Here is a 28,000-nt window from a genome sequence, read left to right on the forward strand (position 1 = left end):
GCATTAATGTAATGCATACTTTATATACATTAGAGTCAGATATGAGCATGAAGGTACTGGTGTCAGACAGCACATAACATATCAGCACTACGGCTGGCAAACCACGGGAGGGATACTCACAAGATAATCTGAATAACTGTTGCTATCGGGGCCAAATGGAGCAAAGAGAAAGATCGATGTGTTGAAATCTGTTCCAGCAAATCTTCGGTGAGTTTCCAGCTTCTCTCGTTTCCTTACTTCCTCGCGACAAACCCGACTGTTTCTAAGCGCCCTGACGTTACTTTTAACCGTGGACACCCGGCGGTATCTCCGAGAAGCTCGTCGTTCACCGGTCCAAGTAGAAAACAAGACACAAGCCGCAGTTATGAATGAACGTGAAGCGCATCGTGCCCTTCGCCCGCTACCGACTGACGACGTCTGTCCGAAAACAGTCGCACGTTAATGACGTGGCGTGGCGTCATCCCGAGGGGACGGGGAAGGCGCCGTAAATGAGTGTTATTGAATGTACAATATAATTCACAACGTAAGTCGCTGGTGAGATTAATTTTAATATTAATAGCGTTATAAATTATACACAAAACTCTTGCTTGTTTAATTTAACCCCCCCCCCTTTAAATAAAAAAAATAAATACAAAATAAATAAATAAATAAAAATAAAACCGACATTAACGCGCAATAAACGGTTACCTAACGTCAGCTATGAACGCACCAACTGCCGTTGCTGTGGTGATACCGTTACACTCACTGTAGCTCCCTCCTGCGTACACTTGTGCTAAAACACACAGTCGCTGGGAGGCAACAAATAAAAAACAGACAGCTGTGTGAGACTCCAGTCCAGGTTTTCTTTTCCACTGGCCGTCGACGGGGCTCTGGCCAGTGGAGACTGTAGGTTACGTCTGTTGGAGGGAGAGTGAGCGGGGCTGCCCTGGATTGACATACGAGGGATTTTAGCGTTAACATTTTTCAACGTGTTGTCGTGCTCCGCAAAAAAAAAAAAAAAATAAAAAAAAGGCTTACACGGTGCGTGCTGAAAACCAACTTGTTCCGCTCGATGTTTGTTCATGTCGGTGCCTGTATCATGTCCATGTGTCATCGTCGTGAGAGGATTGAACTTGCCAGCAGTCTATATTTGCCGAGGAGGGAAACCAATACAAGGTCTCGCTGTCTCGCTGGAGCGGAGTATTATTAGCAGTTCAGACAGTGCAACTGTCTATCTCTGGTATGTAAAGCATTTCTGTCGTAAACGTGTAAATAAAAAAACTTGCGAGCGGCGAAACAACCAACATGTACACGGCGCTTTAAATGACAGCGGTCAAGGGCAGTAATAATAATAAACGGCGACGTTGAAGGCGTTTTTACACGGTAATAAGCCTCTCTTCCGCCAGTCAGAGAGACAAAAACAGGATCCGACCTCCGGCCAGAGCCCACTCCTCAACATGCCTGCCCTTTAAACTGTTAAAGCTGTAATAGCCACACAGGCAGCTGTGGTATTTGTTTCTGTTTAGCTCCTCTGAACTGAATTATAATCTATTATGTATATGTGCATTTAATTTTCTCAACCTTACAGCACTTATTTGCCCGAGTAGATATTTCAGGCGGGGCACAAGTGACATTTCAGACAGACAAAACCAATTTTTTTTTTTTTTTTTTTTTTTTTTTTTTTTTTTTTACAGCTTTAGCTCCATAGCTGTTGTCAAATCAAATTGCACCTGATGTTTTAGACTGTTTTGTTTTCAGAGTATCTGTATTTAGATTTGTCCCCCCCCCCTGTTTACTCTCTTTATAGGTCATGCCCTGCAATTACACAATAACGACAGCATCATAATTTGCAATTCAAGTATAAAACACGGAAGAGTGAGACGAAAAAAAAAACAAAAACAAAATTGCGTGCTGAGCAAAGGATAAACATTCACCTGGCTCCCATGCTGGCTGCCAAAAATCCTCCCCTTCACACCCTCAGCCATGCCCGCTACTACCAAATCCGCCAGGAGACAGACACCTGCTCAGAGGAAGAGCGTCCAGAAAGTGATAAGCACCAAGAGGCAGACCTGCAACTCCAATAAACCCAGAGGAAGAGCCACAGAGAGGCCCCAGAAAACACCTGCGGACAAAAGGTCAACAGCCAAGGCGCAGGCGCAGTCAGGCCGAAGCCCCCGTGGAAGAGGGGGTCAGGGTCCTGGCACAGTTAACCATGGCCTGACTGTAACAGGATCTGCAAGGCTTAAGCAGACGAGCAATCTGCCTGACCGCTGTGGTGAATTACAAGACCCCCTAGGGCGAAGGAAGTCCCTGCGGGGCACAGGGGTTACTGTTACTCCCTGCCAGCTTCCCAAACCTTGCAGAGGAGGGAGGGGGAGAGCAGGGAGAGGGGCAGCGTCACAGAAAATAAACACAAGAAAACCGCCGCCGCCGAGCACCGGTGTCGACGATTCGACTCCCGACGAGGAGGATGAGAAACTGGACGCCTGTGATGCCGAAGAAATCCCTCCAGTTTCCCTGAAAACTGATTTTGAAGTTCCCGTGAGCATCGAAGATCGGGGTCTAGGAGTCACCAACGCTAAACAGGGCAGCCCGCTTAAAGCAGATTCACCGCCGTGCAACGACACACTGGAAGACTGTGTGCAGGGCAGCTGTGACGGCGCTATAACCCAACGAGACGAGAAGACTGTCCGCCACAACAGCGAAGACGAGCCGGTGCGTGTGATCGGGGCCTCGGTGTGCGATGATGTTGATGGACAGCTGAAACTCTGCTGTGACAGAAGTGAAGACCCCTCCGAGGGCTCAGCAGGTGTGCAGGGTGGGAGCGAGGGAAACGACAGTTCATCTGTCTTTGGAAATAAGCTTGATGAGCTCACCAGTAGTGGTGAGGAAGATGACGTGCGTGCTGTCCGACAAGAGGAAGGTAACGCGTTGGACTCGAAAGAAAACAGGGCAGATGAAAGAGCGATAGTTGTCGCTGAGATAAAAGAGGAGATAGACGATGAGAGAGGAGAGAGTTTGGAGGCAGAGAAAGCAGTTGAAGAGGAGATGGAGGAGACTGCTGAGCAAGAAGAGGGAGGAAGAATTGAAAAGGAGAATGATGCGTCCATCAACCCTGCTGACTCCCACCGCAGCCCTCCAGCCCCTCCACCTCCAGATGGACTGACAGCACAGTCAGACTCACCTGTAAGTGGGTCACCTGTCTCGGCAGCTACCTCAAATCCCACCAAAGCCCCCTCCACCTCAGAGTCACGTGAGCTCGAGGTCCTGAGCCAGGGTAAGACAGACATGCAACCTACTATTCATGGTGCTAAACCTCAACTCCCAGGGTGCTCGGCTGTTGCTGAAACTGCCCCGACGTTGCATACTGTTCTAGTGAAAAGAAATAGACCTGTTATTATCCGTAGTGACTCCCTTAAACATAGGATCTTGAGGGATTCGAGCCAGGGGGAACCCCGCCACCTGCTGAGCCCAGAGATCCCCTCTCCTCAGGGAGAAAGACACGCTTGCACACCAGCAGAGACTCAGACCAAAGATAGTGAATCCAATCAAGAGCCATTGGCGCGCTGCAGCCAGAGAGAGACTTCTTCGCTGTCATTGTCGGTAAGTCCTCAGTTGAGCGTAGATGTCGTTACAGCTGAGAGCGAAACAAACCTCAGTGAGGCCAGTGTTGTGGTCGCAGTGCCAGAGCCGGACTCAGTGCCAAAGATCTTGACTCCATCTCTGGACAGCAGCTCCACCTTCTCCTGTAGCTCAGAAAGCACTCGCTCCTCTTTTTCTTTTGACACTGAATCCGAGGCAGGATACGGAGAGGCCAGCCCCTCTATTCTACCTGGATCCTGGGGGCCGGAGGCGGCCTTCTTGACCTCCTGGACCGCTCGGAAACAACAGAAGAAAGAGAGGAAGAAGCGTAGCAGGTGTGGGACGTGCGAGCCGTGCCTGAGGAAGATCAGCTGTGGCCAGTGCAGTTGCTGCCTCAACCGCAGGACTGGCCACCAGATCTGTAAGCTGAGGAAGTGTGTGGAGCTGAGGAGAAGAGCTTCGTCTCCCCTCGCTGTCTCTGCTGCACAGGTGAGGCTTAAATTACACTGCATGCGTTTAAATTACATTTAATAGCCACACATTAGTGTTTTTATTGCAGTCAGGTCGAGTTCGCTCCCTCAAGGAGGTAAAATTAGTATGTAGTTAGTAATGTTTTGAGTGGGAATTTACTGGAGCTTCTTTTTTGCGTCCAAAAACAGCTGATCTGAAGCGACTGAAAAAAGAGTGGTTGCTACCATCTGACAGTATTGCTTTTGATCTCCGAGGTTTCCCAGCAACAATAATGGAGAGCTGCGTGAGCCAAACAGTTGAGACAGAAAGTTTCGCTTTCACATTGTGATTCACGTTTTTTGTGGTTGGTTTCAACAGACTCTGCACACTTCACTTCACGGTGTTTCCTGTTCCATGTTAGGGAATGCATTTGGTGATAAAAGGGGAAGTGCTTGTGCGTGTATAGAGCATCAGGTGTGAATGCATGCACGACTTGAGTGTTGATGATGCCCTGTGGTGGAGTGGAAGGCGCTGTCACATGACCAGCAGCAGCCCAGCACGTGGTTGGAGTATCCGTCTGTTTTTGTGTGTGTGTGTGTGTGTGTGTTTGTGTGTGATTGTGCCCTCTATTGTGCAAGCAAGAGAATAAGCTATTTTATGAGCTGCACATGGCGACTGTGTGTATGTGCGTGCTTGTGTGTGCGCGGATGGGTATGTAATTAAAGCCAATTTCAGCCGGATGTTTTTGCACAGTGGCACTGAATGGCATTGTGAATGCATATTTTAGTAGAGAGAAACCAGTAACACAATAAACGACCAGAGCACTCGTTAAGAGAGGCCCTTTTTTGTTTTCCTTTCAGTTTTTAAAGGGGTTGTAATTGCTGTTTTTTTTTGTCAAATCATAATGTGGCAATGTGAAAGGGGTGACTCATAGTGACGAACCGACAGAAAGTGATCACCTGAATCTGCAGCTCCCCTCGACAGACACAATTAGCAACTAACTAGTGAACACAGTGGAGCATTTAGCAGCTAAAGAGCCACACACCCTCTGTAATTAGAGCCCAAATACGAAGCTAACAGAGAAAATATTGGACTTACAATCATCAGATAAAGAGGAGCACGACTCTAAATGAATGATAATGTTGCTCTGTAACTGCTGGATGTTTATATAAGCAGCTGTTTGCTATCAGGTTCGCGTGTCATCTTTAAAGGTGATGATGCACCAATGTTGTGTGCCTAACGTGTTCCCGCCGCCCCCAAGCGGCCAAAAGAAAACAATTATTGTTGACTTTAGTGTCTGTTTACTTTTGTGTTTCTGTAATCGTCTTTAAAGCTGCATTATTTACAGCGTTACGTACACCGTGAAAGCAGAGGATTGTCACCCGACTCTGCAGCTCGACCCAGATTTGGAGCCTCTTCATTGTTTTGGTTTGGTTCCTTTGGTTTATTCTACCCATTATAATGTCGCTCTGTGTATGCAGCATGTGAAACAGCCTGTAACATATAGTCATAAAGGGACAGAAGGCTAACAGACCTCTTCTTATCCATTTTGGCAGGTGGGAATAAGAGTTCCTTACGGCAGCTGGCTACAAGAGCTACATAACCATGTACATAGTTCAGTGGTGTCCATGTGGCTGGGGGAGGGCTCTGTGTGAGCAACTGTGAGTGTGAGTGAGGGTCCATGTGGCGCTGTGGTCTAGTGTGTGCAAGCGTGGGCCGAGCCGTCAGAGTCATAGCAGGGGCAATAGCTGATTAGGGCTGATTATATAACACCTGTAGTATCAGTAGTGATGACCTTTGTGCACTGTTTCCGCATATAAGAGGGGAGGGGGAGGTGAAGTTTAGGCCAGGCAGAGATTTACGAATACATTATTTGGAATACCCTGAAATGTGGGTCAGTGTGTGTGTGTGTGTGTGTGTGTGTATGTGTGGCAGAGTCAAATAAACATTTTACTAAACGTGGATCATATCGTGGCATCTGAGTGACACTGAAGGTAAATGACAGACGTGCAGATCCTCATTCACAACCGAGCCAGTTGTTGTTTGTCCATTTCTCTTAACTGACATCACACTGGTATATACAGCACTATCTGTGTTTGTGGTTTGAGAACAGGTTTGAGTTTGATTCTGTGAGATTACATGGGTGGAGCCTCCACCAGGCGCTGCGAGCTGACACTGTCTGGACAGCTATCATCGTGATGAGCTGTAGGTTAAATCCCCAAATCCATCCTTAACTTCATTCTAGATGCAGAACAGGTGGAGCAAGGTAACCTCTTGTCTTGTATATAAATGTATAACTAAAGAAACCACACTGTGTGAGTAGTGTGAGTAATATGTTAACATTTTCTGGCCAGTCTTGCTGATCAAGCTCACACACCCTTTCAACAAATGTCCTTAAGATTGTGAAAAAAAAGGCCAGACAAGTTCATGCAGTGGCATGTGGAGTCTTTTCCTGGCTTTACCACGGTGAGTTACTATGGTTGGTGGGGCTGGGGATTGGTTTTAGATAACATACTGTGCAAAACTACACACAAAACTCAACACAGACTGGGTTATGTATATATATATGAAGACGAAATACAAAAACACTACAAACTGTCTAAAAAAGGAAACCTGTGAGCTTCCATGTTTTGTGTGTTTATAAGAAAGAGAGAGAGAGGGGAGCTTTCCTTTTCCTAAAAATGTCTGGTTTCACTCAGGCTTGATAGCCCCCTCGTGGCCTCGCCTTGTATTGGGCAGCGAGGACAAGGCAGGGACCTGGACACACGCACGCTGACACATACACACCAAAAACAAAATACTAAACAGTTCATACAGTGCAAAAGCTCCCATACTTGTTGGGTGAATTTGACTGAAACAGTCCTGACATGTTTGGAGCTGTAGGCTGCATAACTGACTCACTTTTTTATGGACTAGCAATGGACATGTCTGCACTCACAGATAATGTTTTTAACATTCACATATCAGCGAAATAGTACAAACAAATACGTCATAACAAACAGCCGTCATCAGCATTTGAACAAAGAGGAAGTGACCCATTGTGTAAAGAGTTGCCCAGGGCTCAAAATATTATTTTTCCTCAGTGTCCCACAACAGTCCCGAATTTCACTTTCTGTCTGGAATTGTACTTTCAATTGTCTCCGATTTTCCAACCATTGTCCCAAACTGAACATAATGAATATAGTTTAAAAGCTTTGTTTCCTAGCTCATTGACTCACTCTGGTCCTCCACTGAAGCTCTGCTAGTTGTTCTGTACACTTATATCTGAATGAATATTGAAAATGATTATACTTTTAGTCATTTGAGTTCCTGTTTCTTGTTTATTTCTCACTGTTCAATCAAAAAACGCATCACTACAAACTGCAGTGCAAATACAAACCTGTTTCTGATTGGTATACGGTGATGGAAATTTACTTAGACACACTTTGAATATTATTATTAGTTAGCCAAATAATCACAAACTGAAAACAGGGACGTTGTATATTTGAACTAAAAAAGGATATTAAAAAAATCCACAAAGGGAGAAGGAAAATAAAACAAACTATTTAAATATTTACAAGCTCAAATGAACTATTTACATACAAGTTAAAGGAACATCCTAATCCAGAGATCCGGAGAGAAAGAGCGGTAGAAAAGGTCAAATGTGCCTCACGCCACGCCTACTGACTGCCTGCGTACGGCACAAGAGGAGAGGGAGAGACCCCGGCGCTGTTGGCAGAAGAGCCATGGACTGCGATTACTCTGAGCAGCATACATGGGAATGAATTACAATATAATATATTTGAATATATTTCTTGCCTTTCCCCTGGTAGTCTGAATAAGTTGCTACATTTTTCAGTAGTTGCTTTTTAGAAATAAAGTCGCTAAGAGTCGCTAAATGTAGCTGGAAACCAGATTGGCAACACTGTCTCTCTATGATTGATTTTGTGTGTGTAAGCGTGCTTCTGAAATAGCGTACAGCTCATGCCGATGCCGCCTCACATTTTTTTAATTTGTGCAACAACAATTAAACAATTAATAACAATTAAAATGTATTCCATGACACATAAATGTAATGATTTCATTAGTAATGATACATTTCTCTACTGTCCCAGACACTGTATCTTTGTGTCCCAGGTTGTAAACTTCTAAACATTTTTATTTATACCTGTAATTTACCTGTAAACTATGTGCACTTGAGAAAAGCACAAATTACTTCAACTTAAATGTGAAAACCTTAGAGTACGCGTGACTTGCCTTAGACAAATGTAAAAGACAGTATTGTTCACTATTATCTGTGAGTGCTGGTTTCTCCTTCCGTCACTGTATTTATCAAATCCAAGGGTACGTTTGAGGTGCACCTGCACCACAATTACATAGCAAAGGAAGGATTCAGTACAGTCAGTACAATACTGCTGCAGATGGACACTATACTTTTACAAATAGTAGCCTGCATGCTTCCAGTCAGCTAGCCAGTTCTGCCCAGCTCTTCCTGCAAACTGATTTATCTCCTGCACTTCTTCCACTGGTCCTTTTTGCACTGCAATGCATTCGCCAGAGGAGTTTCCCCGCTGATTTCACACGTGCATCAGGACAACACTTGCCGATCCCTCAGACAGCGCTCTGGTAGGGAGGACAGGCAGCCTGCAGCACCCAGCAGTGCCTGTTTGCTTTGTAACAGATATTCAAAGCTGCGTGTGTCTGTGTGCATGTGAATGATTCTTACCTTTATGTTTGTGTCAAATGCATACATGTGCATGTTTATGTGTTTTTTTTACAGCTTGTACTTTAGGCCACCAGGCAGCAAACCCCCCCATTGTTCTCAGAAGGAACCATCTTAATGTAAAGTGAGAGTGATTTGTCCCAGCAGACGCTGCAGTCAGGTCTCAGCTCCTCTTCTCCCCTTCTCCCCCTCTCACACACACTGCATTAGAGGTCTTCAGCACAGCCGGTTGCTATGGCGATCTCATTGTCTGGTGCTGACCTTTGACCTGCCACGGTTGTCTGTTGGAGTATTCTCAGGGTTGTAATGAGGATTAGTGGAGATAACCGGCAGACACGCACTATTATGGGTTTAAGGCTTTGAACTCGGTAACCTACATCCAGGTAATTAGGTTAAACTACGCAGGTTGTCCTGCTCATAGTGGGTCAGCAGAAAGCTAGAGGTGTCTGCACCTTAAACATGGCCAAATAACAGGGATACTGCATTATCTCTGTAAATCAACCCATTCAGTGAGGTAATGGCACATGTTTTTGTTACTAATAAATATAAATATGTCAGCATATTACTTTGTGATTACTAAGTAAGCGTTGTTTTATTATTGAGGCAGAAGTAATATGAGCTATATTCTGTTAGCATACTCTTTATGCACCATTTTTATATTTTTAACAGTTAAAACTATCAATGTATGTTTTGACACTGTGCAATAATTTGATTATACACATTGCACATCTTTAATTCAGTTTATTGTTTGTTGGACAAAAGCAGTCTTGCTGAAAATAATACACAGGGTAATAATATACTATGTGTTACAGTAAACCAAAAACATTCATTTGATATTTCTATACAAGGAAAACCATATAAACCAAAAACATTTTTGAATTTCTAAACAAGGAAAAAACAATTATAAACCAAAAACATGTTCGATATCTCTATACAGGAAAACAAATAAACCCAAAAACATTTGATATTTCTATACAAGGCAAAAACAATATAAACCAAAAACACTTTGCTACCTTTGCTGCTTGTGAAGTATGATAAACACATTATTTTGAACATTTTCCCTTTTTGTCCCCTGACTCATGGTCCTACATGGACCTTTCATGTATGTAGACACTGGACTGAACACAAAAGCTAAAAAAAATCTTCAAATGTATGCAATTACAAAGTATTTGAGTCTGCCCTGGTCTGTGTTGCCACATAGTAATAACATGCTGCAACATCTACCATTATTGAAATAGAGATGATGTTCACTGTGAGGCATTATCTATCTCAAAGTCTCTTCGTGAAACAACTGCCTGCCTGGAGGATAAAAAACCTTGTAGAAAATGATCAGCAGCAGTGTAAAGTGTCCATGATTATGTAGTAAATATTAATTTAATGAATGAATGAATTCTGAGCTGATAAAGTTTGGTTTGTCACTAGATTCTGTCATTGAAAAACATGTCATCTCCACTGAGTAAAGGTGCCCCCACATGTGTGTGGGTACTTTGGCAATGAGCTGAAGGACACATGCACATCCACTCTCTTACGTAAATGTGTGGGACAGAAGGGGGCCGAGGTAGCGAGGAAGGTTTCGTGAAATGTCAGAGACATTGCCAACATTTTAACAGAGCCAACCCGTTATGACCAAGAGTGCGTTGTGCTTTAGCCTACTCTCACTCCTCAGACTTCTCTTCCTCGGCACAGACACGCATTTTATTACATGAGCTTGCCTCTGATTAGGGCTGCTTTGTATTTTCTGTTAACCTGGTCCAAGCCAATTAAATTTAAAACAACCCTGTGAGGTAGTTATCTGTAATAGCTGCAGGGCTTGGGTAGTGGCCCAGAAAAAGGCTGTGTAGACGAGGGGAAATGTCTGTTTTATTTGATTTGGGGTTCAGTTATTTGGCCAGATCCCACTATACATTAGAGCAGATGTATGGCCCAGGCTGTGCCAGGTTGAAGCTTTATATCCAACCAGAGACAGCGATTTAATGACAGGGGACTCCAGTCAGATGTTATCTGTTTGCTTTAATGCAAATTTTTATTTTTTATATCAACAACAATACAAAGAGTTAAACACATAGCACTTTGTATGTGTTTTAGTACCTACAATAGTTATAATTCATCAACATATTTGTAGAGTTAAACTTTGATACCTCTTAACGTTCCACTCCTGAACCCTCCTGAGTTCTTTGCATCCGTGAGTTTGAGCCTTGTCCTGACTGTTGTAAGGCTCTAAGTCCCTGGATAAGCTTTGAAGTCGTGCCACTTGGTTTCTCTGGGTGAAAAGAAATCCTCACTTTGCCCCCCAAAAGAAATGCCACTCAAATCCTACCAAGGGCACACAATGGCCTCCGTCTGGAGAAACCAGAGCTTATTCATGCATCAACCTGACTTGACTAATTTAGAATATAGCTTACACACCTGAGGAGGATCAAACCTCTCATCTTCATGCTCCATTGTGTCATTACCTCTAGAGAATGCCATCCACAGAGTTGTAATGAATGTAATGAATTCATATGCTTGTTTATTTTTTTTGCCTCCACCATTTATTCCCTCTGTTCATCATTTATTATCCTCCCAGCTCTGGCTGTTACTGTACAGTATATGCAGTCACTCTTTAATGCACCACTGGGGTTTGCGTGCATCTGTCTGCACACGTATCTGTGTGTGTGTGAGTGAGAGTGCAAGCATACACACGTGCAGTCATATTGCCAACATGCCTACTCAGCATGTTGTACTCTCACAAACTTAAGTAAGCCTCATTGTGAGAGGATCTGGGGCCCCCATGCTGCTCTGCCTGCATAGTGTTTGTGTGTGTATTTGGGTCAGTGTGCATATGCATGTGTGTCAGTGTTTACATAAACCGATGGACCCGCTCACCTTCCTCTCTATCCTTCCCAAGGTGAAACGTTTATTTACATATTTAGACATAGCAGCTCCAAAACTCAACACTACAGAACTAAGATAAGAGTCAACCTGCTAACCAAAAGCAGCATAGGAAATACTTGAACACACAAAGCTGGCACACGATTAAAGAGGACATTTTTGTGATGCATAAAGGTTTTAAAGTTCATCCCTGCTCTCCTGGAGGTGTTAGAGCTGGAGTGTGTTGCTATCCCTTCATGCTGACCAACCACTGTCAGCCGTTAAATTGAGTCCATGTGGGTTTAGGGTGTGGCTTTGAATGGTGCACATTTCCTTCTACTAGTGGGATTGTAGTATGTTACATAACGCACTGAAATGGAATTTTGAATGTGAACCCATTGTGTCCTTAAAATAGCCTGCCACATGAGTCCCAAGCCATCCATACAGGAAGTGTGATAGCTACACACATGCAGTTGTATTTGTGTGTGTAGACTTTCAGTCAGAGATTTGAGTCTACAGAAGATTTTTTGGAAAAGTGATTAGTGTGATATGCCAGCAGCCTCTCTCAAGTGTGCTGAATGTGAGCCACACTGCTGCCTCCTCTCAGGTAACACAGACATTCTGGTTTCATGGTTCCCTTTAAGGGAAATCAGGTTTTCTACTGCCTCGGCCTGGCTTTACAGGATGCAAAATGCTAATGCTAGGTTTGCATATAGATTAGTACTGCTTATTTTTAGCCTCCGAACATTTGTGTGTGTTGATCTTTCGGGCTTTGACCTGTGCAAAGATGTGTTCGGGTCCGTGTGATTTGTATGAGAGGTTGTGTGCGACTGGATGTGCAGCACGGGGAGAAATCCAAGCATGAAGTTGTGTTTTCCCATTTTCCCATGATTGTTACCACTCACTTCAGCACCTCCAACAACCTCCTACACACCCAGTCTGCACCGGATAATACATCTTGCTCTTTCATCATCTGACCCTTGCTAGTATCCACACTACTTTCTGCGGAACATGATAGGTAGAAAGTCACAACTGAAGAAAAGAGAAAAATACTGCCCTTCATCAAAGATCTGTAGCTGTTCCATGCAAATGAGAGACAAGTTTACATTAGTGTCAGAGGTAATCGCAGTAATGACAGCTATTGGCAACAATGGTGTTTGGCACGGCTCCATCACTTGGCCAATCTCCATTGGGTCAGCCTCCAGATGTGTCAGAGACAGTTTATGACTGTGGTGAACGGCTTTCTTTACCTCACTTGCATGCTTGTGTACTGCAGCTTAGGGTGATTAATGTCCGGACTACTTGTTCCTAACGAGAGCTGGGCAGCTCGTTAAAGGGAAAAAACATATGGGACACTTAAAGAGCTGAAAATGAAGGGTGCGGTGGAATATTGTTAGTAGTTGTGGAGTATTTTCAGATGAACGCATGGAGTGGCTGCAGGAGGAGGACTGTATTGAAGGCTGAGGAGCACGGTACAAGCAGCACAGTTCATGCTTAGTTTTAAACTCCATATTTTACAGAGAGATGTACTAAAATGTGCATGTTTTTATAAATTATATTTTCATAAAGACGGTTTAACACTGTGGAAATGTATAATAGTCTTCACTGCATTTTTAAAACCTGTCTTGATATCAAAGAATCAAAGGTTACACAAGCCAATAAAAGCTGTGTGTTTAATCTAATGTAACAACCAGACGGCAAACTGCAAGTTGTTTCTGTTTTTCTTTTCTATATACCATATCATAGGGGAATGAAGTCTTTATGGATCATTTAATGTCACCTAGCTGTTCAGTTGAATAGTTTGTGTCAGTAGTGTTAAGTCAATACTATTATATCCTATAACACGGTAACTGCATAAGAGCTGCAGCAGCACATGTCGGTTGATAGTTAAATGGCAGCAGTTTGTAGGCGTGTAGCTTACACAGGCTTGTTTCATTGTTTAGGTTTGTGTAACCTGTTTAACAGTCTAGCTTGTGGACTTTACTATATGTGTCAAACCTGCTACACTAGTTGTGATCTTCCCATTCAGAGGTGAGCTCAGACATAAAATCCCATTCATAATCATCCAGGTAAGGGTGTTCTTGAGTTACAACAGGAGTAAATTACTGAAATATGCATATTTTGGCAGGTGCATACACATTCATTCATTTTACAGATAATCATACTAGTTTATTTCCGGATCAAACATTGAAAAGCTACCGTATGGCCACATGGTTAGGCAATATAATAATATGATATTCTAAATCTGTAGGCACTTATCCACATTGTGAATAAAATAGCTAAAATGTGCTAAAACAGCAGAGAATATGTTGTTGCAATGTGGACTGAGGTTTTCTGTTACAGACAGTGCTGCAGAAATATTATTTTGTGGGGATAAAGTTTGCTCCAGCACACCACACACATGCCTTGTGTATACACGTGTTTAGTCTACATCTGTGTTTGTTTTACAGTGTTAGGAAACTTGTGATTATTACTGTTGGGGGGAAAATGACTTATGTTGAAAAATGACTTGTTGTTGGTGTATTTATAAATGGTGTTCTAAATTACCAGCCAACCTTCTTAAAGGATGTGAAATCTGAACAGGATGTTTGAAGTTGTCTATTCTAAAAAATAAGAGAACTAAGAAAAACAATTGCACCCAGCAGCCACCACCGTAGACAAATGCTTAAATATATGTACTGTCTGGCACTGGCTTTTTAAAACGGTTTGCCATGAGGCTACACTTATATAAAGCCACAACACACAGGAGTTTTACTGTGATAAGTTATAAGCATCTAACCGACTAACTGACTGACTGTTGAACTGTGTGGTGTGATAAAAACAGCCTTGCAGCCATGGGACTAAGGATGCAAATCTTAAATATAGTTTTCATTTTCACCATAGTGTTTGAAACAGCGTAGTTAAACGATGTTACGGTTAGAAAATGTACATGTTGATAAATGAGCTCTGACGTGTGTCGGTGTTGTCACAGGTGTGCATACAGTGTTTTTCATTGGCTTTCACTAAACTGATGACTCAACCGATCCCTTTTATAAACCACATTTGATCATGTGCCATATTGGCTGTAATTCAGGCTTACTGGGTGTAACATGTTTATGAATTCCTTTAGAGATATTGAGGCTTTTTGCTTTTTATAATGACTTAATCTTTCACAATGACATGCTTGTGCATTTGCTTTATTAATCCTTTACATGTAAACTGGACATCACACTCATACAATCATTTTTATTATATTTATTTTTGTTGTGTCTGGATTAAGCTGCACACTCTCTACTTCCACAATCAAACACACGGCTGAAGTTGGTTACTAGAGTGTTACCGACACTTGCTCGGCCTGCCTTCATGTTTCCGTGTCCTGGTGTGACCTCAATGTCCTGGCCACATGGTTGCCTTTAAAAGGGGGGAGTTCTTTACTCTCTCATAACATTTTTCTCTCTTTGTTTTTTGCTTTCTGTCTCCTTTTCTTTTGTCTAACCGCAGCTTTTCCTCAGGGAATTGTTTAGAAAGAAAAAAAGGCTTGAGACATGGAGAGAAAGAACAGTATGGATGTTGTGAACATCCTATTTCTTGCTCCCATCACAGTCCTCCACAACATTTCTAAATCATGTGGGCATTAGTCGTGCTGCAGAAAATTATACCGCCACGCGAATGCCACTGTTTGTTATCCTTTAGAAGGGATGATATAACATGCTTCTATACTGTGTCTGATGGGAGAGACTGCAACATTTATCTATAATATAACAAATCACATGCCTTAAAACTTTGGGGGAGTAGTTCAATATGGGAGGGAGGCTTACGCACAAGCACATTCTCCTATCTGCAAACTTGCCAGTGTCATTGTCATGTGATGTTGTCTTCTGCTGAAAAGAAGTATTTTGATCATCATTTTATCAATATTTGGATTCCCATATATTTTTATAGTCCAGCTTTTTTTTTCTGTGGCTAAAGGAGTCAAATTGATCACCCTTCAGCCATAAGTGTGAGTTAAATTAACAGTTACTAGTATTGCGTTATCAATGATAAGATCGGATCAATTATTTTATCTATAAAATGTCAGAAAATGCTAAAGAATCTAGTCACAAAGTCTTGTTAGTTTCATCCAAACAACCATGCAATTTAGGTTGATACAAAGAAGGGAAAATAATTTGATTTGATAAGTAATTAATCAAATAACCTTCAGTTTATCAATTTACCTCCAAATAAAAAGTTTAAATAAATCAATTTGTATCCATTTTAGGTTTAATTTTGAATCACTTAATGGCCTAATGGTTTCAGCAGTGGAGCAAAGAACTGAGAAGTGACAATCCCCAGGGGTGTGAAGGGTTAATTTCCCAGCAGTGATGGAGTGTTTTTTCTGTGATCCCAGGTCCAGCATGTGCAGTATCTGTTCCACAGTTTACCTCCAATCCATGTGTGTAGGGCTGGAGTAAAAGGCTCACATAGGGGATCCTTTGTTTAGGAGAGTCTAGGCATGGAAGATAATTTACAAGCCGCTAAGGTCCTCACGCCATTGGCTGATGAGGCTCTGTCTGCGTCTGCAAAAGGCATCCCGTGTGTGTGTGTGTGTGTGTGTGCCTATACGTCTGTGTGTGCGCGGCGAGTGTGTGCGCGTCTGCTGTAGCAGCACTTTGCTACAGCGGCTCACAGTCGCCCTAGTCATGACACCCAGGAGCTTGCCCTGCGCACGGCTACTGTAGCCAGTGTTTTCTTTTGAGGCTGAAGGAAGGCAAAGCAAGATGGCCACCAGTACCTTTTAGGGATATGCTGCCTAAACCGGAGGGGCTTCCTCCGAGGACAGACAAGGTAAAGGCAGCCGGAGTGTTCACCCTGGGGTCTATTGTCTCGCTGCAGATGGGTCAGCTACAGTGGAGCTCATCTAGAGGTTATCCTCCGTTGTCTCTCTCTCTCTCTCTCTCTCTCTCTGCCACCCTGGATTTAGCTGATTGGAGCGCTTTATTTGGAAGCTGGTGTTGTTATTGTTCCTGAATCACTCAGGACCTGGGCTTCTGTGTGTGAGTGTTTGGCTTGTCTTTTACAGGTGGGTTTAAAGGATGTGACAACAAACTCAGCAATAAAAAGGTCAGTTTCCACAGTAACAGACACCTCACTTCTCTCTCCCCGTTGCATGTCTTTTTTAGCCGTTGTACTGTATGAAGAGCCCCTTTGCTTCTCGTTCTCTTTCTTGTACTGGTTTGGACAGCCATATTTCTGCACCTGCTGTTTTCTGAAGAAGTGGAGTGCTTGTAAGCCTTGGGTCGTAACTTGTAATTTGGCAGGCTTTACTTGTTTGGCTGCAGTAGTAATGGTGTTATTATTGTGTGGTTTGTAGAAAAGGTCCCTCTGTTACTGATGTCTTAATCTGTATAATTTTATAGTTGATTAAGCTCTGATGTGAACTGGTGTACCGGGAGGCAGTTCTTTTAAGTTTATTGCGTTTATTGCAACATATAAGGCCTTCTTTGACACTGTTTTTCTTTTTATGTAGTGAGTTTTGTATGTTAACTACATGACATTGAGCGTACACAGGAAACGCTCTCTCAATGAATGAAGGAAATTCTCACGTGTTTGTAGAAACACACATAAACCGCTACTTACGCTCTCAGCCAGGAAGGAAGTACGCTTCTTCATTGTAAAAGTGTGAGGTCCTAACACCGTTTTATTTCTCAGCCCTCACAGTTCAGTTGATGTGTTTGAATTCAGGTGTGTATGAACATTTTGATATGTATGTGAGTGTGTTTGTATGTCTGTGTTAAGATTAGATACACACACCTTCGAAACTTCCTTGGAGACCCATTAGAGAGTGAGGGGGTTGTTAGGATTCAAGCGGCAGTCACACTTTTGTTGCTAGGGTTAGGTCTCTGAACGTGTGTTTGTGTAAAGCACTCACCCTTAGCTACTCCAGCACATGTTTTGTTGATTGTTAAAGCTTTGACAACTGTAGTAGTTGGGTGTGTGTTCGTCTAACAAAAAAAAAAAGAAGACTGTCTTTGCATTTAGAACAGTACAGTGCCGTGTGAGTGACTTTAGACACCCTGAGGCAGACACAACACAAAGACACAGCTCTAACACATCACAGACACAGCTCTCTCCAGAGACCCAGTGACTAAATGAGAGCACATGACTCTGCATTTACATCCTGCATTAGGTTTTTTGTTATCACAAGGCTAAATGTAACATAATTAAAAACAGGCGCTGTACTTTGATGTCAGCTTCAGTTTCTGAATACTTGGATGCGCAAATGGATGCACACGCACACACAATGCATAGAGACACGCGTGTGTCTGGTGCAGTGCTGGAAGCCGGCCAGTGCTGCTTTGTCATTGAAAGCAGTTTATTGTGATAGACACACTGCCTTTCCCTCTCCCTCTCCCCCCCCTGCTCCCCATCTTTCCACTCTTCTTCTCACTCTCTCATTTGAACATCACGGTGGCCCATTTCCACACGCTGCGCGGAGCTCGTATCTAACCCTGTTGCATTGGCAGCTTTGGTATTGCCTCAGTCTGAGCTCCAGCTATCTGTTGCATCAGTAGCATGTTAGTAGTAGTAAGGAACAGTCCTGAAAGTCATGCAGTGGACTGGAGAGAAAGAGCAATGGATAAGAGAGGGATCCAGAATACCACATAAATTGGCTCCACCATACTAATCATGTCTGATCTCAACATTTTATTCATCCTGAACAGCTCACTCGACAGTTCAGCCTCTGAACAAATTGTTAACATTGTTTTAATAAACAGCTTTTTCCAGTGTGCCTTGCATTCCTGTGGATAACTGGACAGGAACATACACAAACACAAGGTTGTGACATGTAAAAATATTTCCAGCACAGCTACAATGGAGTTAAATATGAAAAACATTTTCTGATATCTCAGCGGTGAACAGCAGGTTCACCAGTGCCACATAGTCAAAGAGCGAGGGCTTCTATTTAGAGCTGCATGTCTTATGGAATTTCAGCAATGAGAGTGGAAGAAAATCATTACAGAATGGGAAGATAAAAAAACTTTTTCCACTGATGCTTGAACACATATTGTTTTTTTACTCTGTTTCCTTCGCTACAAAATCGTGCCTTTTTTGCAGGTTTGTAATCAAACACTAAAGAATTCACACAGCACCTTTTTGGGTGTCAAATCACCTTATCAGAAACACAGTCTAGGTTGAGAGTCAGTCGGTATACCAAAAAAAAAACATTCTGAGTGCTTCATCTCAAAGTAAGCTCCTGGACTGTGTTGAATGCTACAGATTTGTGATAATATCACATGTAAGAAAGAACATCAAATGTCTCATTAAACACAGCCTTCATCCTTTAGCCCCAAAATGAATATATTGTATGCCAGTACCTGTCCTTGTTAACATTTGTCTCTCTGGCTTCACACAGCACAGTAACAGATCTCTTCAAGGTAACCAACAACCGTCTTTAATCACCCAATGCAGAAGGTTGCTCAGTATTAATCCTCTTAGATCTCAGCGCTGCCTTCGACACCTTTTGTTTCCCAACTTAAGTTTAGCTTTTAGCTCCGGAGCACTGCTTAATCTCTTGTGTTTCAATGCCTTCTTCCTCATGAATGACAGTTCATGCCTTTGCTCAGTGGCCATCACATGCAGGATGTCACAAGGTTCAACTCTTTTTTCACTCTGCACGCTTGAAAGTCAAATGCACTGTTACCATTTTATCCAGGATTTTTCAGAACTTTTAAAATGGACCAACCCCAGCTCCAGCTTTGGGTTGATGTTTAGCAGCAATGTGACCTCGAAAATAGTACTCTATGTAGTTAAATGCAGTAAAAAATAGTATGGTAGTAGTATATCAGTGCGACCTAGTTCATGTCTGATGGAAATTGACAGGACAAAGTTAAACAGAGCACATGTAACTTATAAACTCAAGTGTTTTTTGTTTGGTCTGTGGGTTTCTAGGAGTCTGGTTTATATTGAAGTACTGTTCTGTACTACTCTTGATCTGTCAGAGTCCACATCTCCTGCTGTAAAATGCATTAAAACAGTGGCAGCGATGGAGTTTAATTGGTGTTTTTGCCAGTGATAAACAGTGATAAAGAGCCACCTACACTGCAGTGGCGCTAGTTCCTTAGAGGGAAAATGGGATACCTCTCTCACATACACACACTAACACACACACACACATAAACATAGAGCACACACAGCTCACAGTAATGCACACATATCCCCCAGCTCTTGCAAACGAGTTTAAGATCCTTTTGTCAGCTGAGTCTTGGCACATGATGCAGTGTTTTTTTTTTTATCTTTGTCACGCTGCAACATTTTTAATCAGTCTTCCACTGCTGAGGGCTTTAGTTTTGAATGTAATGCAGAGTTAAATCCTAAAATAAGAAGCAGCTTGACTTGACGTCCGTTGATTACATGCTCACTCAAGATGATGAAAAATAAAAAAGGCTTTTACATATTCAGTTGCAGGAAATCCTCTATATAAGATAGATTTTTATCAGAATGGGTTTTGCTTTAGTGCCCTTTTAGTTTCTAATACTACTATATGTTTCTGTTTTCTGTGAACAATACTAAACTACAATATTCTGGCAACTGCAGAAAAGCAAAAAGACTGTCCTCAGAGTTCCTCAAGTTGTATTTCTCACCAAATCATTTTTTTCAGCTTATGGTCCTGGCTGTGGTTGTCTGCACTTAAGACAGTCTATGTTATTGTGTATTCCACATGGCTTTTGGGGGCAATCAATATGTCAATAATTTGGACCTTTGGATGGTTTTTAGCTCTGCTGGCAGTCAGAATTCACCTTAGCTGAAGGGTCAAGCAGTGCTGTAGATGCAATGAGTCTGGATAGGACCCCGAGCAGGTTAATCACTCACTAAATAATGTGCAGGCATTAGCATGGCAGAGCTGCTGTGTTAATAATCACACGTGCTTGCATACTCATGCATGCATGCCCAGGAACACACCTAAAAACGCAGCACAAACACATGCACACAAGCACTCAGTGACCCACTGGCAGTGACGTAATCAAGAATTGTGCGTGACTCCAAATGTTTGCTCATTGGTGCTCGGCTATCTGTGGGTCTGTGGCTCTGAACACTCGACTGCTCAGGCAGGAATGTAGTCCTGAGTTAAGCCTCGACTGTGAACGGACATAGTTCAATCAGTTGGAGATCAGTTTCGGCAAGATTTATAGAAAGCAGATTCTTTGTTTTCACATGCCATAATATTTTCCACAGCCTTCATTGTGGCTGCAGCAGATGCTCGTGCCATGCTGGGAGGCAATCTGTTGTACTGTGTGCCGTGACTGTTAAAACAAGCTGAATCACTGTATACTGCCAGAGCTTGTTGAGTCACCTTTCTCTTTCTGTTGTCTCTCTCTGTCTCTGTGTCTCAGGTGGTTCCAGAAAGTGGGTCGGTAAATGGCAAAGGCAAGGCACAGATGGATGACACCCGCACGGCAGCAGAGGAGGATGAGGGGGAGGAAGGCCACATACCTCATACACAATCCCCCCCCATCAACAACTTGCTCACCCACAACCTGGCCTCAGACCAAGCCGGAAGGCCAGCACTTGTTAAAAGAGAGCCCGGGCTGGAGCTGACCAGCATTGCACTTCACCAACATGTATGCTCTTCTGGGACTTTTCAGAATGGTTCTGCTGAGAACCTGACAAAACCTAATGGTGCTAATATGACCACTGGGTCACACTCTGATCTGAAGTCTGCATATAAAAGGACTACGATTGCATCAGAGCCTCAAAGGACTATAATAGCTGCAATCCCTGAGGACTGCTCTCTGAATGGGCCCAAGACTCCTCCAGATGACATGTCAGTTCCGCTAAAGAAGATCAAACTGGAGGAGCCATGGATGTGGATAACTGAACAAGCCACCACACAGCTGAGTGATGAAGATGAGGTCTGCGAAGACCCACTGTCCACGCTGGCGGCCGTGGTATGTCTTTCTGTCACAGAGAGGAAAGGACTGGAGGAGAAACTTTTCAGCTCACGTTCTTCCATTCTTTGTTCCATCAAAACAGAACCACCAGATTTACTCTTCGTCAAGAAAGAGCCTGAAGACTTGAAGAATGACTTGTGTCAGAAAAGCACTCCTGTTAGCCTGCAAAGGACTCCCCAGTCTATCAAAAGTGAAACTCCTCCAAGTGTCTTGCTACCAAGCGTGCAGTCTTTGGCAGAGAAGAGAAATCTCAGTTTTGATCAGGCTATTGCTATTGAGGCTTTGACTCAACTGGCAGCTATACCTCAAAACACCACAGGGTCCATTAAAGCTGAAAGTAGGTGTGAACATCCCATTTCTACTGCTGCCCCATTTTCAACCTCCAATACAAATACAACCCTGCAAGAAGCCAAACCCACAGCAAGTATTCCCTACAACAAAGTCTCGGTCATCAGCTCACCACTACACCAGACGTCAGTCATACGCCCTCCTGTGGCCAGACAAGGGAATGTCATCCAGTGTTCCCAGGGGTCGAGCTACAACACAAAGCTGTCTCTGCAGGACCTCTTAGAGGCCAGTTCAGATCGTGATAAAGCACCCTGCAGGAGGGCAGAGAAGGGCTTTGGTTCTCATGTCACCAAGTCAGAATGCAGCTATCAAAATCCCAGTGACATGAAGTTCAGTAAAGATCACGAGCAGTTGTTTGGGGAAGACAAAGACATGGTTGTCGGTAAAGCGAGGAGAAACAGAGATGAGGAGGAGGTGGCAGCTCAGCTGGCAGACCTGGCCTTCATCATCCAGTCCAGACACAACCAGCAGTCAGAGAACAACCCTCCAAAAGGAACACCTGTGTCAGCCATCATGTACAACTACAACTCCCAGCTACCCCCCAGTCAGAAAAAGCCCCTCATAAAAAAAGCAAAAGCTACACCTTCCAAGCCCAGGAAGAAGAAGAGTGATGGACCTGAGGGAATCAACTGCAGGACCCCCCTCTCAAAACGTTTGCCAAATGGAGAGACACACCACAGGAGCAGAGGCAAGAAGTCTCTCCCACAAGGGAAATCAGGCTTTCACCACAAGAGGAACCTGTTTCTGCCTCAGGCTCAAATTGACCTGAAGAGATACTTGGCTGAGGCTCAGGAGGAAAGGAGGCAACTCATTCATCACAGTAATGCACAGAATACAGCCCTCTTAGGGCCGCAGACTCAGAATTATAGCACTCTCACAAGGATCAACCACATTCGGGGTCAAGAAAACCAGCTATGGTCTCTTTCAAATGGTCCACTCCACCAACACAATCCATGCAATGGACATGCTGCAGGACCAGGGCAGGAGTGTGAAAGGCATTTGATATCTCAGGTAGCACAGCCCTGTGGTGGGCTGCAGCACAGTGCTGATCCTAACGCCAGCCCAGCCAATACCGCTTTCCTCAGCCACACCACTGGGCACTATGGTCTAGCTAATGGCTTCTCAGGAGCTCGGCAGTCCCCTCCTCCAAGCCAGCAGGGCTACTACAAGCTGGAGAGGTCAGGACCTGTCACTGTCCTGTCCACGGCTACTGATGGGGATCTGGGCCACTCTGCAGAGTCAACTCCATCCAAGAACAGCATCAACAGCTTTCTGGAGTCTCCTATAAGTTTTCTGGATACCCCTACCAAGAACTTGCTCAATACTCCTTCCAAAAAACTGGCTGATCTTCCATCCTGTCAATGCATGGGTGAGTTTTTGTTAACCCAAGATTTTCAAGTCTTTGATGTGTTCATTGGTATCACATTTGATATATTCCACTTTGTGACTAAAGTGTCTTGTCCCTTGAAAGTTTGCTTTCGAGTAACACTGATTTTCTTTGACCTCAAACTGATTCTCGTTTTTCTGTTTCTCTCTCTCTCTCTCTCTCTCACACACATCCAAACATACACACACACACCCACACACTAGCTGTGCCCTAATTCAGGGGCCAGTTCAAGCAAAAGGAGGCCGCATTTCTCTGCCATATTTGGAGGAGGCTTTGGGATTCTTTGTGGAGTCTTGATGACCCTTGATATAATGTATTTGGCCTTGAAATGTGGACATCCTAGATGCTGGCCCCAGAACTGAGATACAGCTACATTTCCTATGTATACCACATTTACATTAGTGTGACTTCCTTATCAAGAATGACTGTAAACTGGGCGTCAGTGTTTATTTGAAGCTGTTGTGCTAACTGAAGGACAGTTCTACACTCAGTAAAGTTTCTTTGATATCTAATAGATCTTGGGTTTTTTTTTTCCACAGACCAAATCATTGAAAAGGAGGAAGGTCCTTACTATACTCACCTTGGGGCAGGACCTAGTGTTGCTGCAGTGAGAGAGTTAATGGAGAACAGGTAGAGCGACTACTACCACTCTGTTTACACATTGAGTATACGTGGGTGTGTTTACTACCAAACATCCTGAGTGCCGCCCACTCAGCCACAGGCTTGGTGGAATGGGGTGGGGTCACAGCCAAACAGTCTGTCATTAAAAGGAAACATTGCTGAGCTAGCTCAACACGTTCACCCTCTGTCTCAGCTACACACATGTACACACAACACATACAACATGTTGAAACAGGAAACCCCTAGAGCTGAGACGAGGGGCCCGTAGACCAAGATGACAGCCAGTTTAAAACAACTTGCATCACAGTGCATCTGACAGCCACGCTTAACTAAAAACTGTTTTTCAATGGAAAAGTACTTACGAATCAAAGATATTTCAGTATTTATTCTTATTATTAACTGATACGAGTCTAGGAAGTTTTCTGCTTGCAGGCACAAATGTTTGATTAGCAATGTAATGTTGTCTAAGAAGTGTTCAGTGAAATGTTTCTCATATGTATGTTGTGTTTGTCACAGGTATGGTACCAAAGGAAATGCAGTAAGAGTGGAAGTTGTTGTTTACACTGGGAAGGAAGGAAAGAGCTCCCAAGGGTGTCCAATAGCTAAATGGGTATGTGGCTGCTGTTCGCATTCATGGTACTATCCTAAATGTCCTGAATATGTCTCCTGTTTGTTGAAACGTTCTTGTTGATTCTACTATTATATATTTAGACAGAAATCACTCCCAGATCCTTACCACTTTATCCTTAACACTTACCAAAACCACAGCAAACCCTTAGCTACCACCAGTCATGTAACCATAACCTAAATATAATTATTTCCAACTTAATCCCTAAACATCATGTCGAAGCTTACATGTAAATATTGACCATTTTAAAATGTTATTGGTCAATCACAGCGCTGCGAACACATAAGTCAGTAGGAATCTGTGATTTTGTGATAGAAAAAGTACTAGTTTTGCTGTATTTGCGTTTGCTGTTGTTCATCTGTTATAATCTCTTTGTTCTGTGTGTTTGTGTGCATCATCTGATAGGTGATTCGGCGTGACAGTGAAGAGGAGAAGCTGCTGTGTTTGGTCCGCCAGAGACCAGGGCACTACTGTGACGCTGCCGTATTGGTGATTCTTATTCTGGCATGGGAGGGAATCCCTCGGCCTGTGGCGGATAATCTCTACCAGGAACTCACGCAGTCCCTCTTTAAATACGGCTCCCCCACCAGCCGTCGCTGTGCCCTCAATGAAGAGTGAGTACCGCTTCCTTTGTTTTGCAATGAGACTACTTCTTCCCAACGTTGTTTGTTTCTTCATCTTCCTCCCGCCACTACATCTCCGCAGTCGTACGTGTGCATGCCAAGGCTTGGACCCGGACACCTGCGGAGCTTCATTTTCCTTTGGCTGCTCCTGGAGTATGTACTTCAATGGCTGTAAGTTTGCCCGCAGCAAAGTGCCCCGCAAGTTTCGCCTGCTTGGAGACTACCGGGAGGAGGTGAGGGAGTGGTCAACTACCACAAATCCTAGAGGAAATCATCAATTCCAATCTATCCTATTTGTTTCTCCTTGTGTTATAGGGATGTGAGAAGATATTATGTGTATGATCAGCATGCTGTTGTATCAGTTCTTTTGCTTCTCTGCATTTTGACTGCAATAAGGGCAGACTTGGTTGATCAAATCTTTACCAAACATTTGCCTCCTAGTGGCTTATGTTGGATATGAAAATCTTTACTGTAGGCAGAACACTATAAACAACAGACATTTTTTGTAAATCACCTGTTATTCACCCCTTTACTTTTAGGAGGAGAAGATCGAGAGCAACCTTCAGAACCTCGCCACTGACCTTGCACCACTCTATAAAAGACTGGCTCCTGAGGCCTTCCAAAACCAGGTATGAAATATTAAACAGCTGCCACACATAGCTCTCTTAGTTAGTATTAATAGAATTCCTCTATTTCCCTTTAAGTTTCTCTCTTTGTTCTCAAAGACCTCCTCACAGTTTATGCTCCAGATCTCTGCCTTCTGCTGACTCTCACATTAATTGTTGGGTGAAGCCTTATTCAGTTCATCTGCACCAAGACTCTGGAACAACCTCCCTGTAGATTGGAGAGCACTTACCGTCTTCACCACAAATTAAACTCTTGGCTCATGGCTTGTCTTTTTAACCCTCATAGGTGGAAAATGAGGAGGCAGGGAGTAACTGCCGGCTGGGCAGGAGGGAGGGACGTCCTTTTTCTGGGGTCACAGCCTGTGTGGATTTCTGTGCCCATGCTCACAAGGATACTCACAACATGAATAATGGCAGCACTGTGGTAAGCAAGCTATAAGTGTGACACCATGTTATCTACTCCTGTATTGTGTGTCTAAATGCACCCCCGACCTACTTCAAAGGTCATTAGTTCTAGTTTTGGCTCAGTCCCTTGATGTATGGATTACATATGGTCCACTGTTTTGTTGAACAACTTGCCTTTTGTCTGTGTCCTTTCTCAGGTTTGCACTTTAACCAAGGAAGATAACCGTGCAGTGCGCAACATACCAGAGGATGAGCAGCTCCATGTTCTGCCACTTTACAGGATCTCTGACAGGGATGAGTTTGGTCAGGTTGAGGGCCAGTGGGCCAAGATCCGAAGTGGTGCTCTGCAAGTTCTGTCCTCCTTTCCCCGAGAGGTGAGTGAACAGAAAAGCAGTTTTTTGTTTTTCTTTCTTCTTTCTAACTGCAACATCAGTGGTTTAAGACATCTGTTGCAAACATACGAATAAAATTGTAATGCAGTGTTTTAAATGATTTATTTTTTGTATGTGTCAGGTGCGTCTACTGGCTGAGCCAGTAAAATCCGCCCGTAAGATAAGGCAAGAGGCTCGTCTGAAGGCTCAAGCAGAGAAACAGGAAAAGAAGCTCGGGCTGACTCTCACTCCTGGGAAAGTAAAAAGTGAAACCCCCAACAAAGGTAGTAAATCCAAGTCTCTCTATTTTAATAAGCAATACATTGAGGTCAAATTGTATACATGTTTTTTGATTATCAAATCTGTGTTTTAAAAATGTATTTTTTCTACCTTCAAAACAGAGCCTCAGGGCTACTACAGCTCACAGAGACTACCACCCAGGCCAGCCAGCGTTGGAAAGTACCTACCGGACAGGAATCAACCCAGCACTTACAGCCAGAGCACCAGCAGCTACCCCACTCTGGGTGCAGGGGTCACCCCACAAAAGGAGGTCATCTCCCCCAACCATCATGGCCTGCCTGGCCTCCACTTTGGACAGAATGGCTCAGCTCTTAATTATAAGACAATGAGTGACGCCATGAATGGTTATTCTCCAGCATCTGGTGACCAGAGTGTTACTTCAGAACGTATACCTCCACATAATGCTCTTAGTGACTACCCCCCTGCTTTTAAAACTGAGCCCAACGAGGTGCACTGCTCTCCCCTGCGCAGACCCTCCCCCAGTGGGAGTGCTCCTCCTCCCTCCTCCTTCTCCCCCAGACCTACCTCTGAGGGCCTCTTCAGCAGGCTCAATGGACTCCACAGGGCTGCAGGAGATGTCATGGCAGAGGTCAGGGGTCATGGCCTCCCTCCACTCTCATCTCTCCACCTCCCCCCACAAACTCCCCCATTTGAACCAGAGGAAGTTAAGCAGGAAGAGGTGTGGTCAGACAGCGAGCACAACTTCCTGGACCACAATATAGGCGGAGTCGCAGTGGCACCGTCACACGGCTCCATCCTGATCGAGTGTGCACGGCGGGAGCTCCACGCCACCACCCCTATCCTCAGGCCAAACCGAAGCCACCCCACCCGCATCTCCTTGGTCTTCTACCAGCACAAGTCTCTAAATGAACCAGGTCACGGGATGGCTATGTGGGACGCCAAAATGGCCAAGCGAGAACGGGAACGGGAGGAGGAGGCGGAGAGATTAAGGATGGAGGACAGCCTGAACAACTGCATGGGGTTGAACGGCAAAGGAGCAGGAGGTGTGGAGCGAGAGGAGGGAGCAGGGGAGGAGGAAGAGGAGGCAAGGAGGATCATGAATGTTCCCACACGTCATGCATGGACTCTCCCGAGGGATGGTGTCGTCACCGTGTCCCCTTATGCTCTTACCCAAGTGACGGGTCCCTACAATCGCTGGACATAGTCAACATGTTTTACACACACACACACACAGAAAACTCCTACACCCTGTGCTTCTG

The 28,000-nt window shown here is 43.9% G+C and overlaps 2 protein-coding genes across 3 annotated transcripts in view; one reads left to right on the forward strand and one right to left on the reverse strand.

The window, feature by feature from the left end:
• slc25a16 (solute carrier family 25 member 16) overlaps nucleotides 1-2,053 on the reverse strand; it is an 8,504-nt gene extending 6,451 nt beyond the window's left edge. Inside the window, exon 1 of one of the 2 annotated variants that reach the window (XM_035663913.1) lies at nucleotides 1,914-2,053. The gene's annotated coding sequence lies outside the window, so the exon portion shown is untranslated. Of the gene's footprint in view, nucleotides 1-120; nucleotides 790-1,913 lie in introns of those variants that run through there. The other variant, XM_035663912.1, reaches the window with a different exon arrangement.
• On the forward strand, nucleotides 1,924-27,971 carry tet1 (tet methylcytosine dioxygenase 1). Its single transcript, XM_035663911.1, has 11 exons — nucleotides 1,924-4,050; nucleotides 20,914-23,188; nucleotides 23,746-23,836; nucleotides 24,344-24,437; nucleotides 24,861-25,069; nucleotides 25,161-25,311; nucleotides 25,618-25,707; nucleotides 25,991-26,128; nucleotides 26,307-26,483; nucleotides 26,623-26,764; nucleotides 26,882-27,971. The coding sequence occupies exons 1-11, from the start codon at nucleotides 1,963-1,965 to the stop codon at nucleotides 27,943-27,945; spliced, it is 6,519 nt and encodes a 2,172-aa protein (XP_035519804.1). The 5' UTR covers nucleotides 1,924-1,962; the 3' UTR covers nucleotides 27,946-27,971.
• The last annotated feature ends 29 nt before the right edge of the window (nucleotides 27,972-28,000 follow it).

The sequence above is a fragment of the Morone saxatilis genome, unplaced genomic scaffold, assembly GCF_004916995.1.
Source record: "Morone saxatilis isolate NCDOM2014 unplaced genomic scaffold, NCSU_SB_2.0 Contig19, whole genome shotgun sequence".
NCBI lineage: Eukaryota > Metazoa > Chordata > Actinopteri > Moronidae > Morone > Morone saxatilis.

Bases quoted from the DNA above. Each gene is read 5' to 3' on its own strand.
- tet1 (XM_035663911.1), top strand. From the start codon at position 1,963: ATGCCCGCTACTACCAAATCCGCCAGGAGACAGACACCTGCTCAGAGG. The intron at 23,189-23,745 runs GTGAGTTTTTGT...TTTTTTCCACAG, and splicing joins TCCATCCTGTCAATGCATGG to ACCAAATCATTGAAAAGGAG. The intron at 25,312-25,617 runs GTGAGGGAGTGG...CTTTACTTTTAG, and splicing joins TTGGAGACTACCGGGAGGAG to GAGGAGAAGATCGAGAGCAA.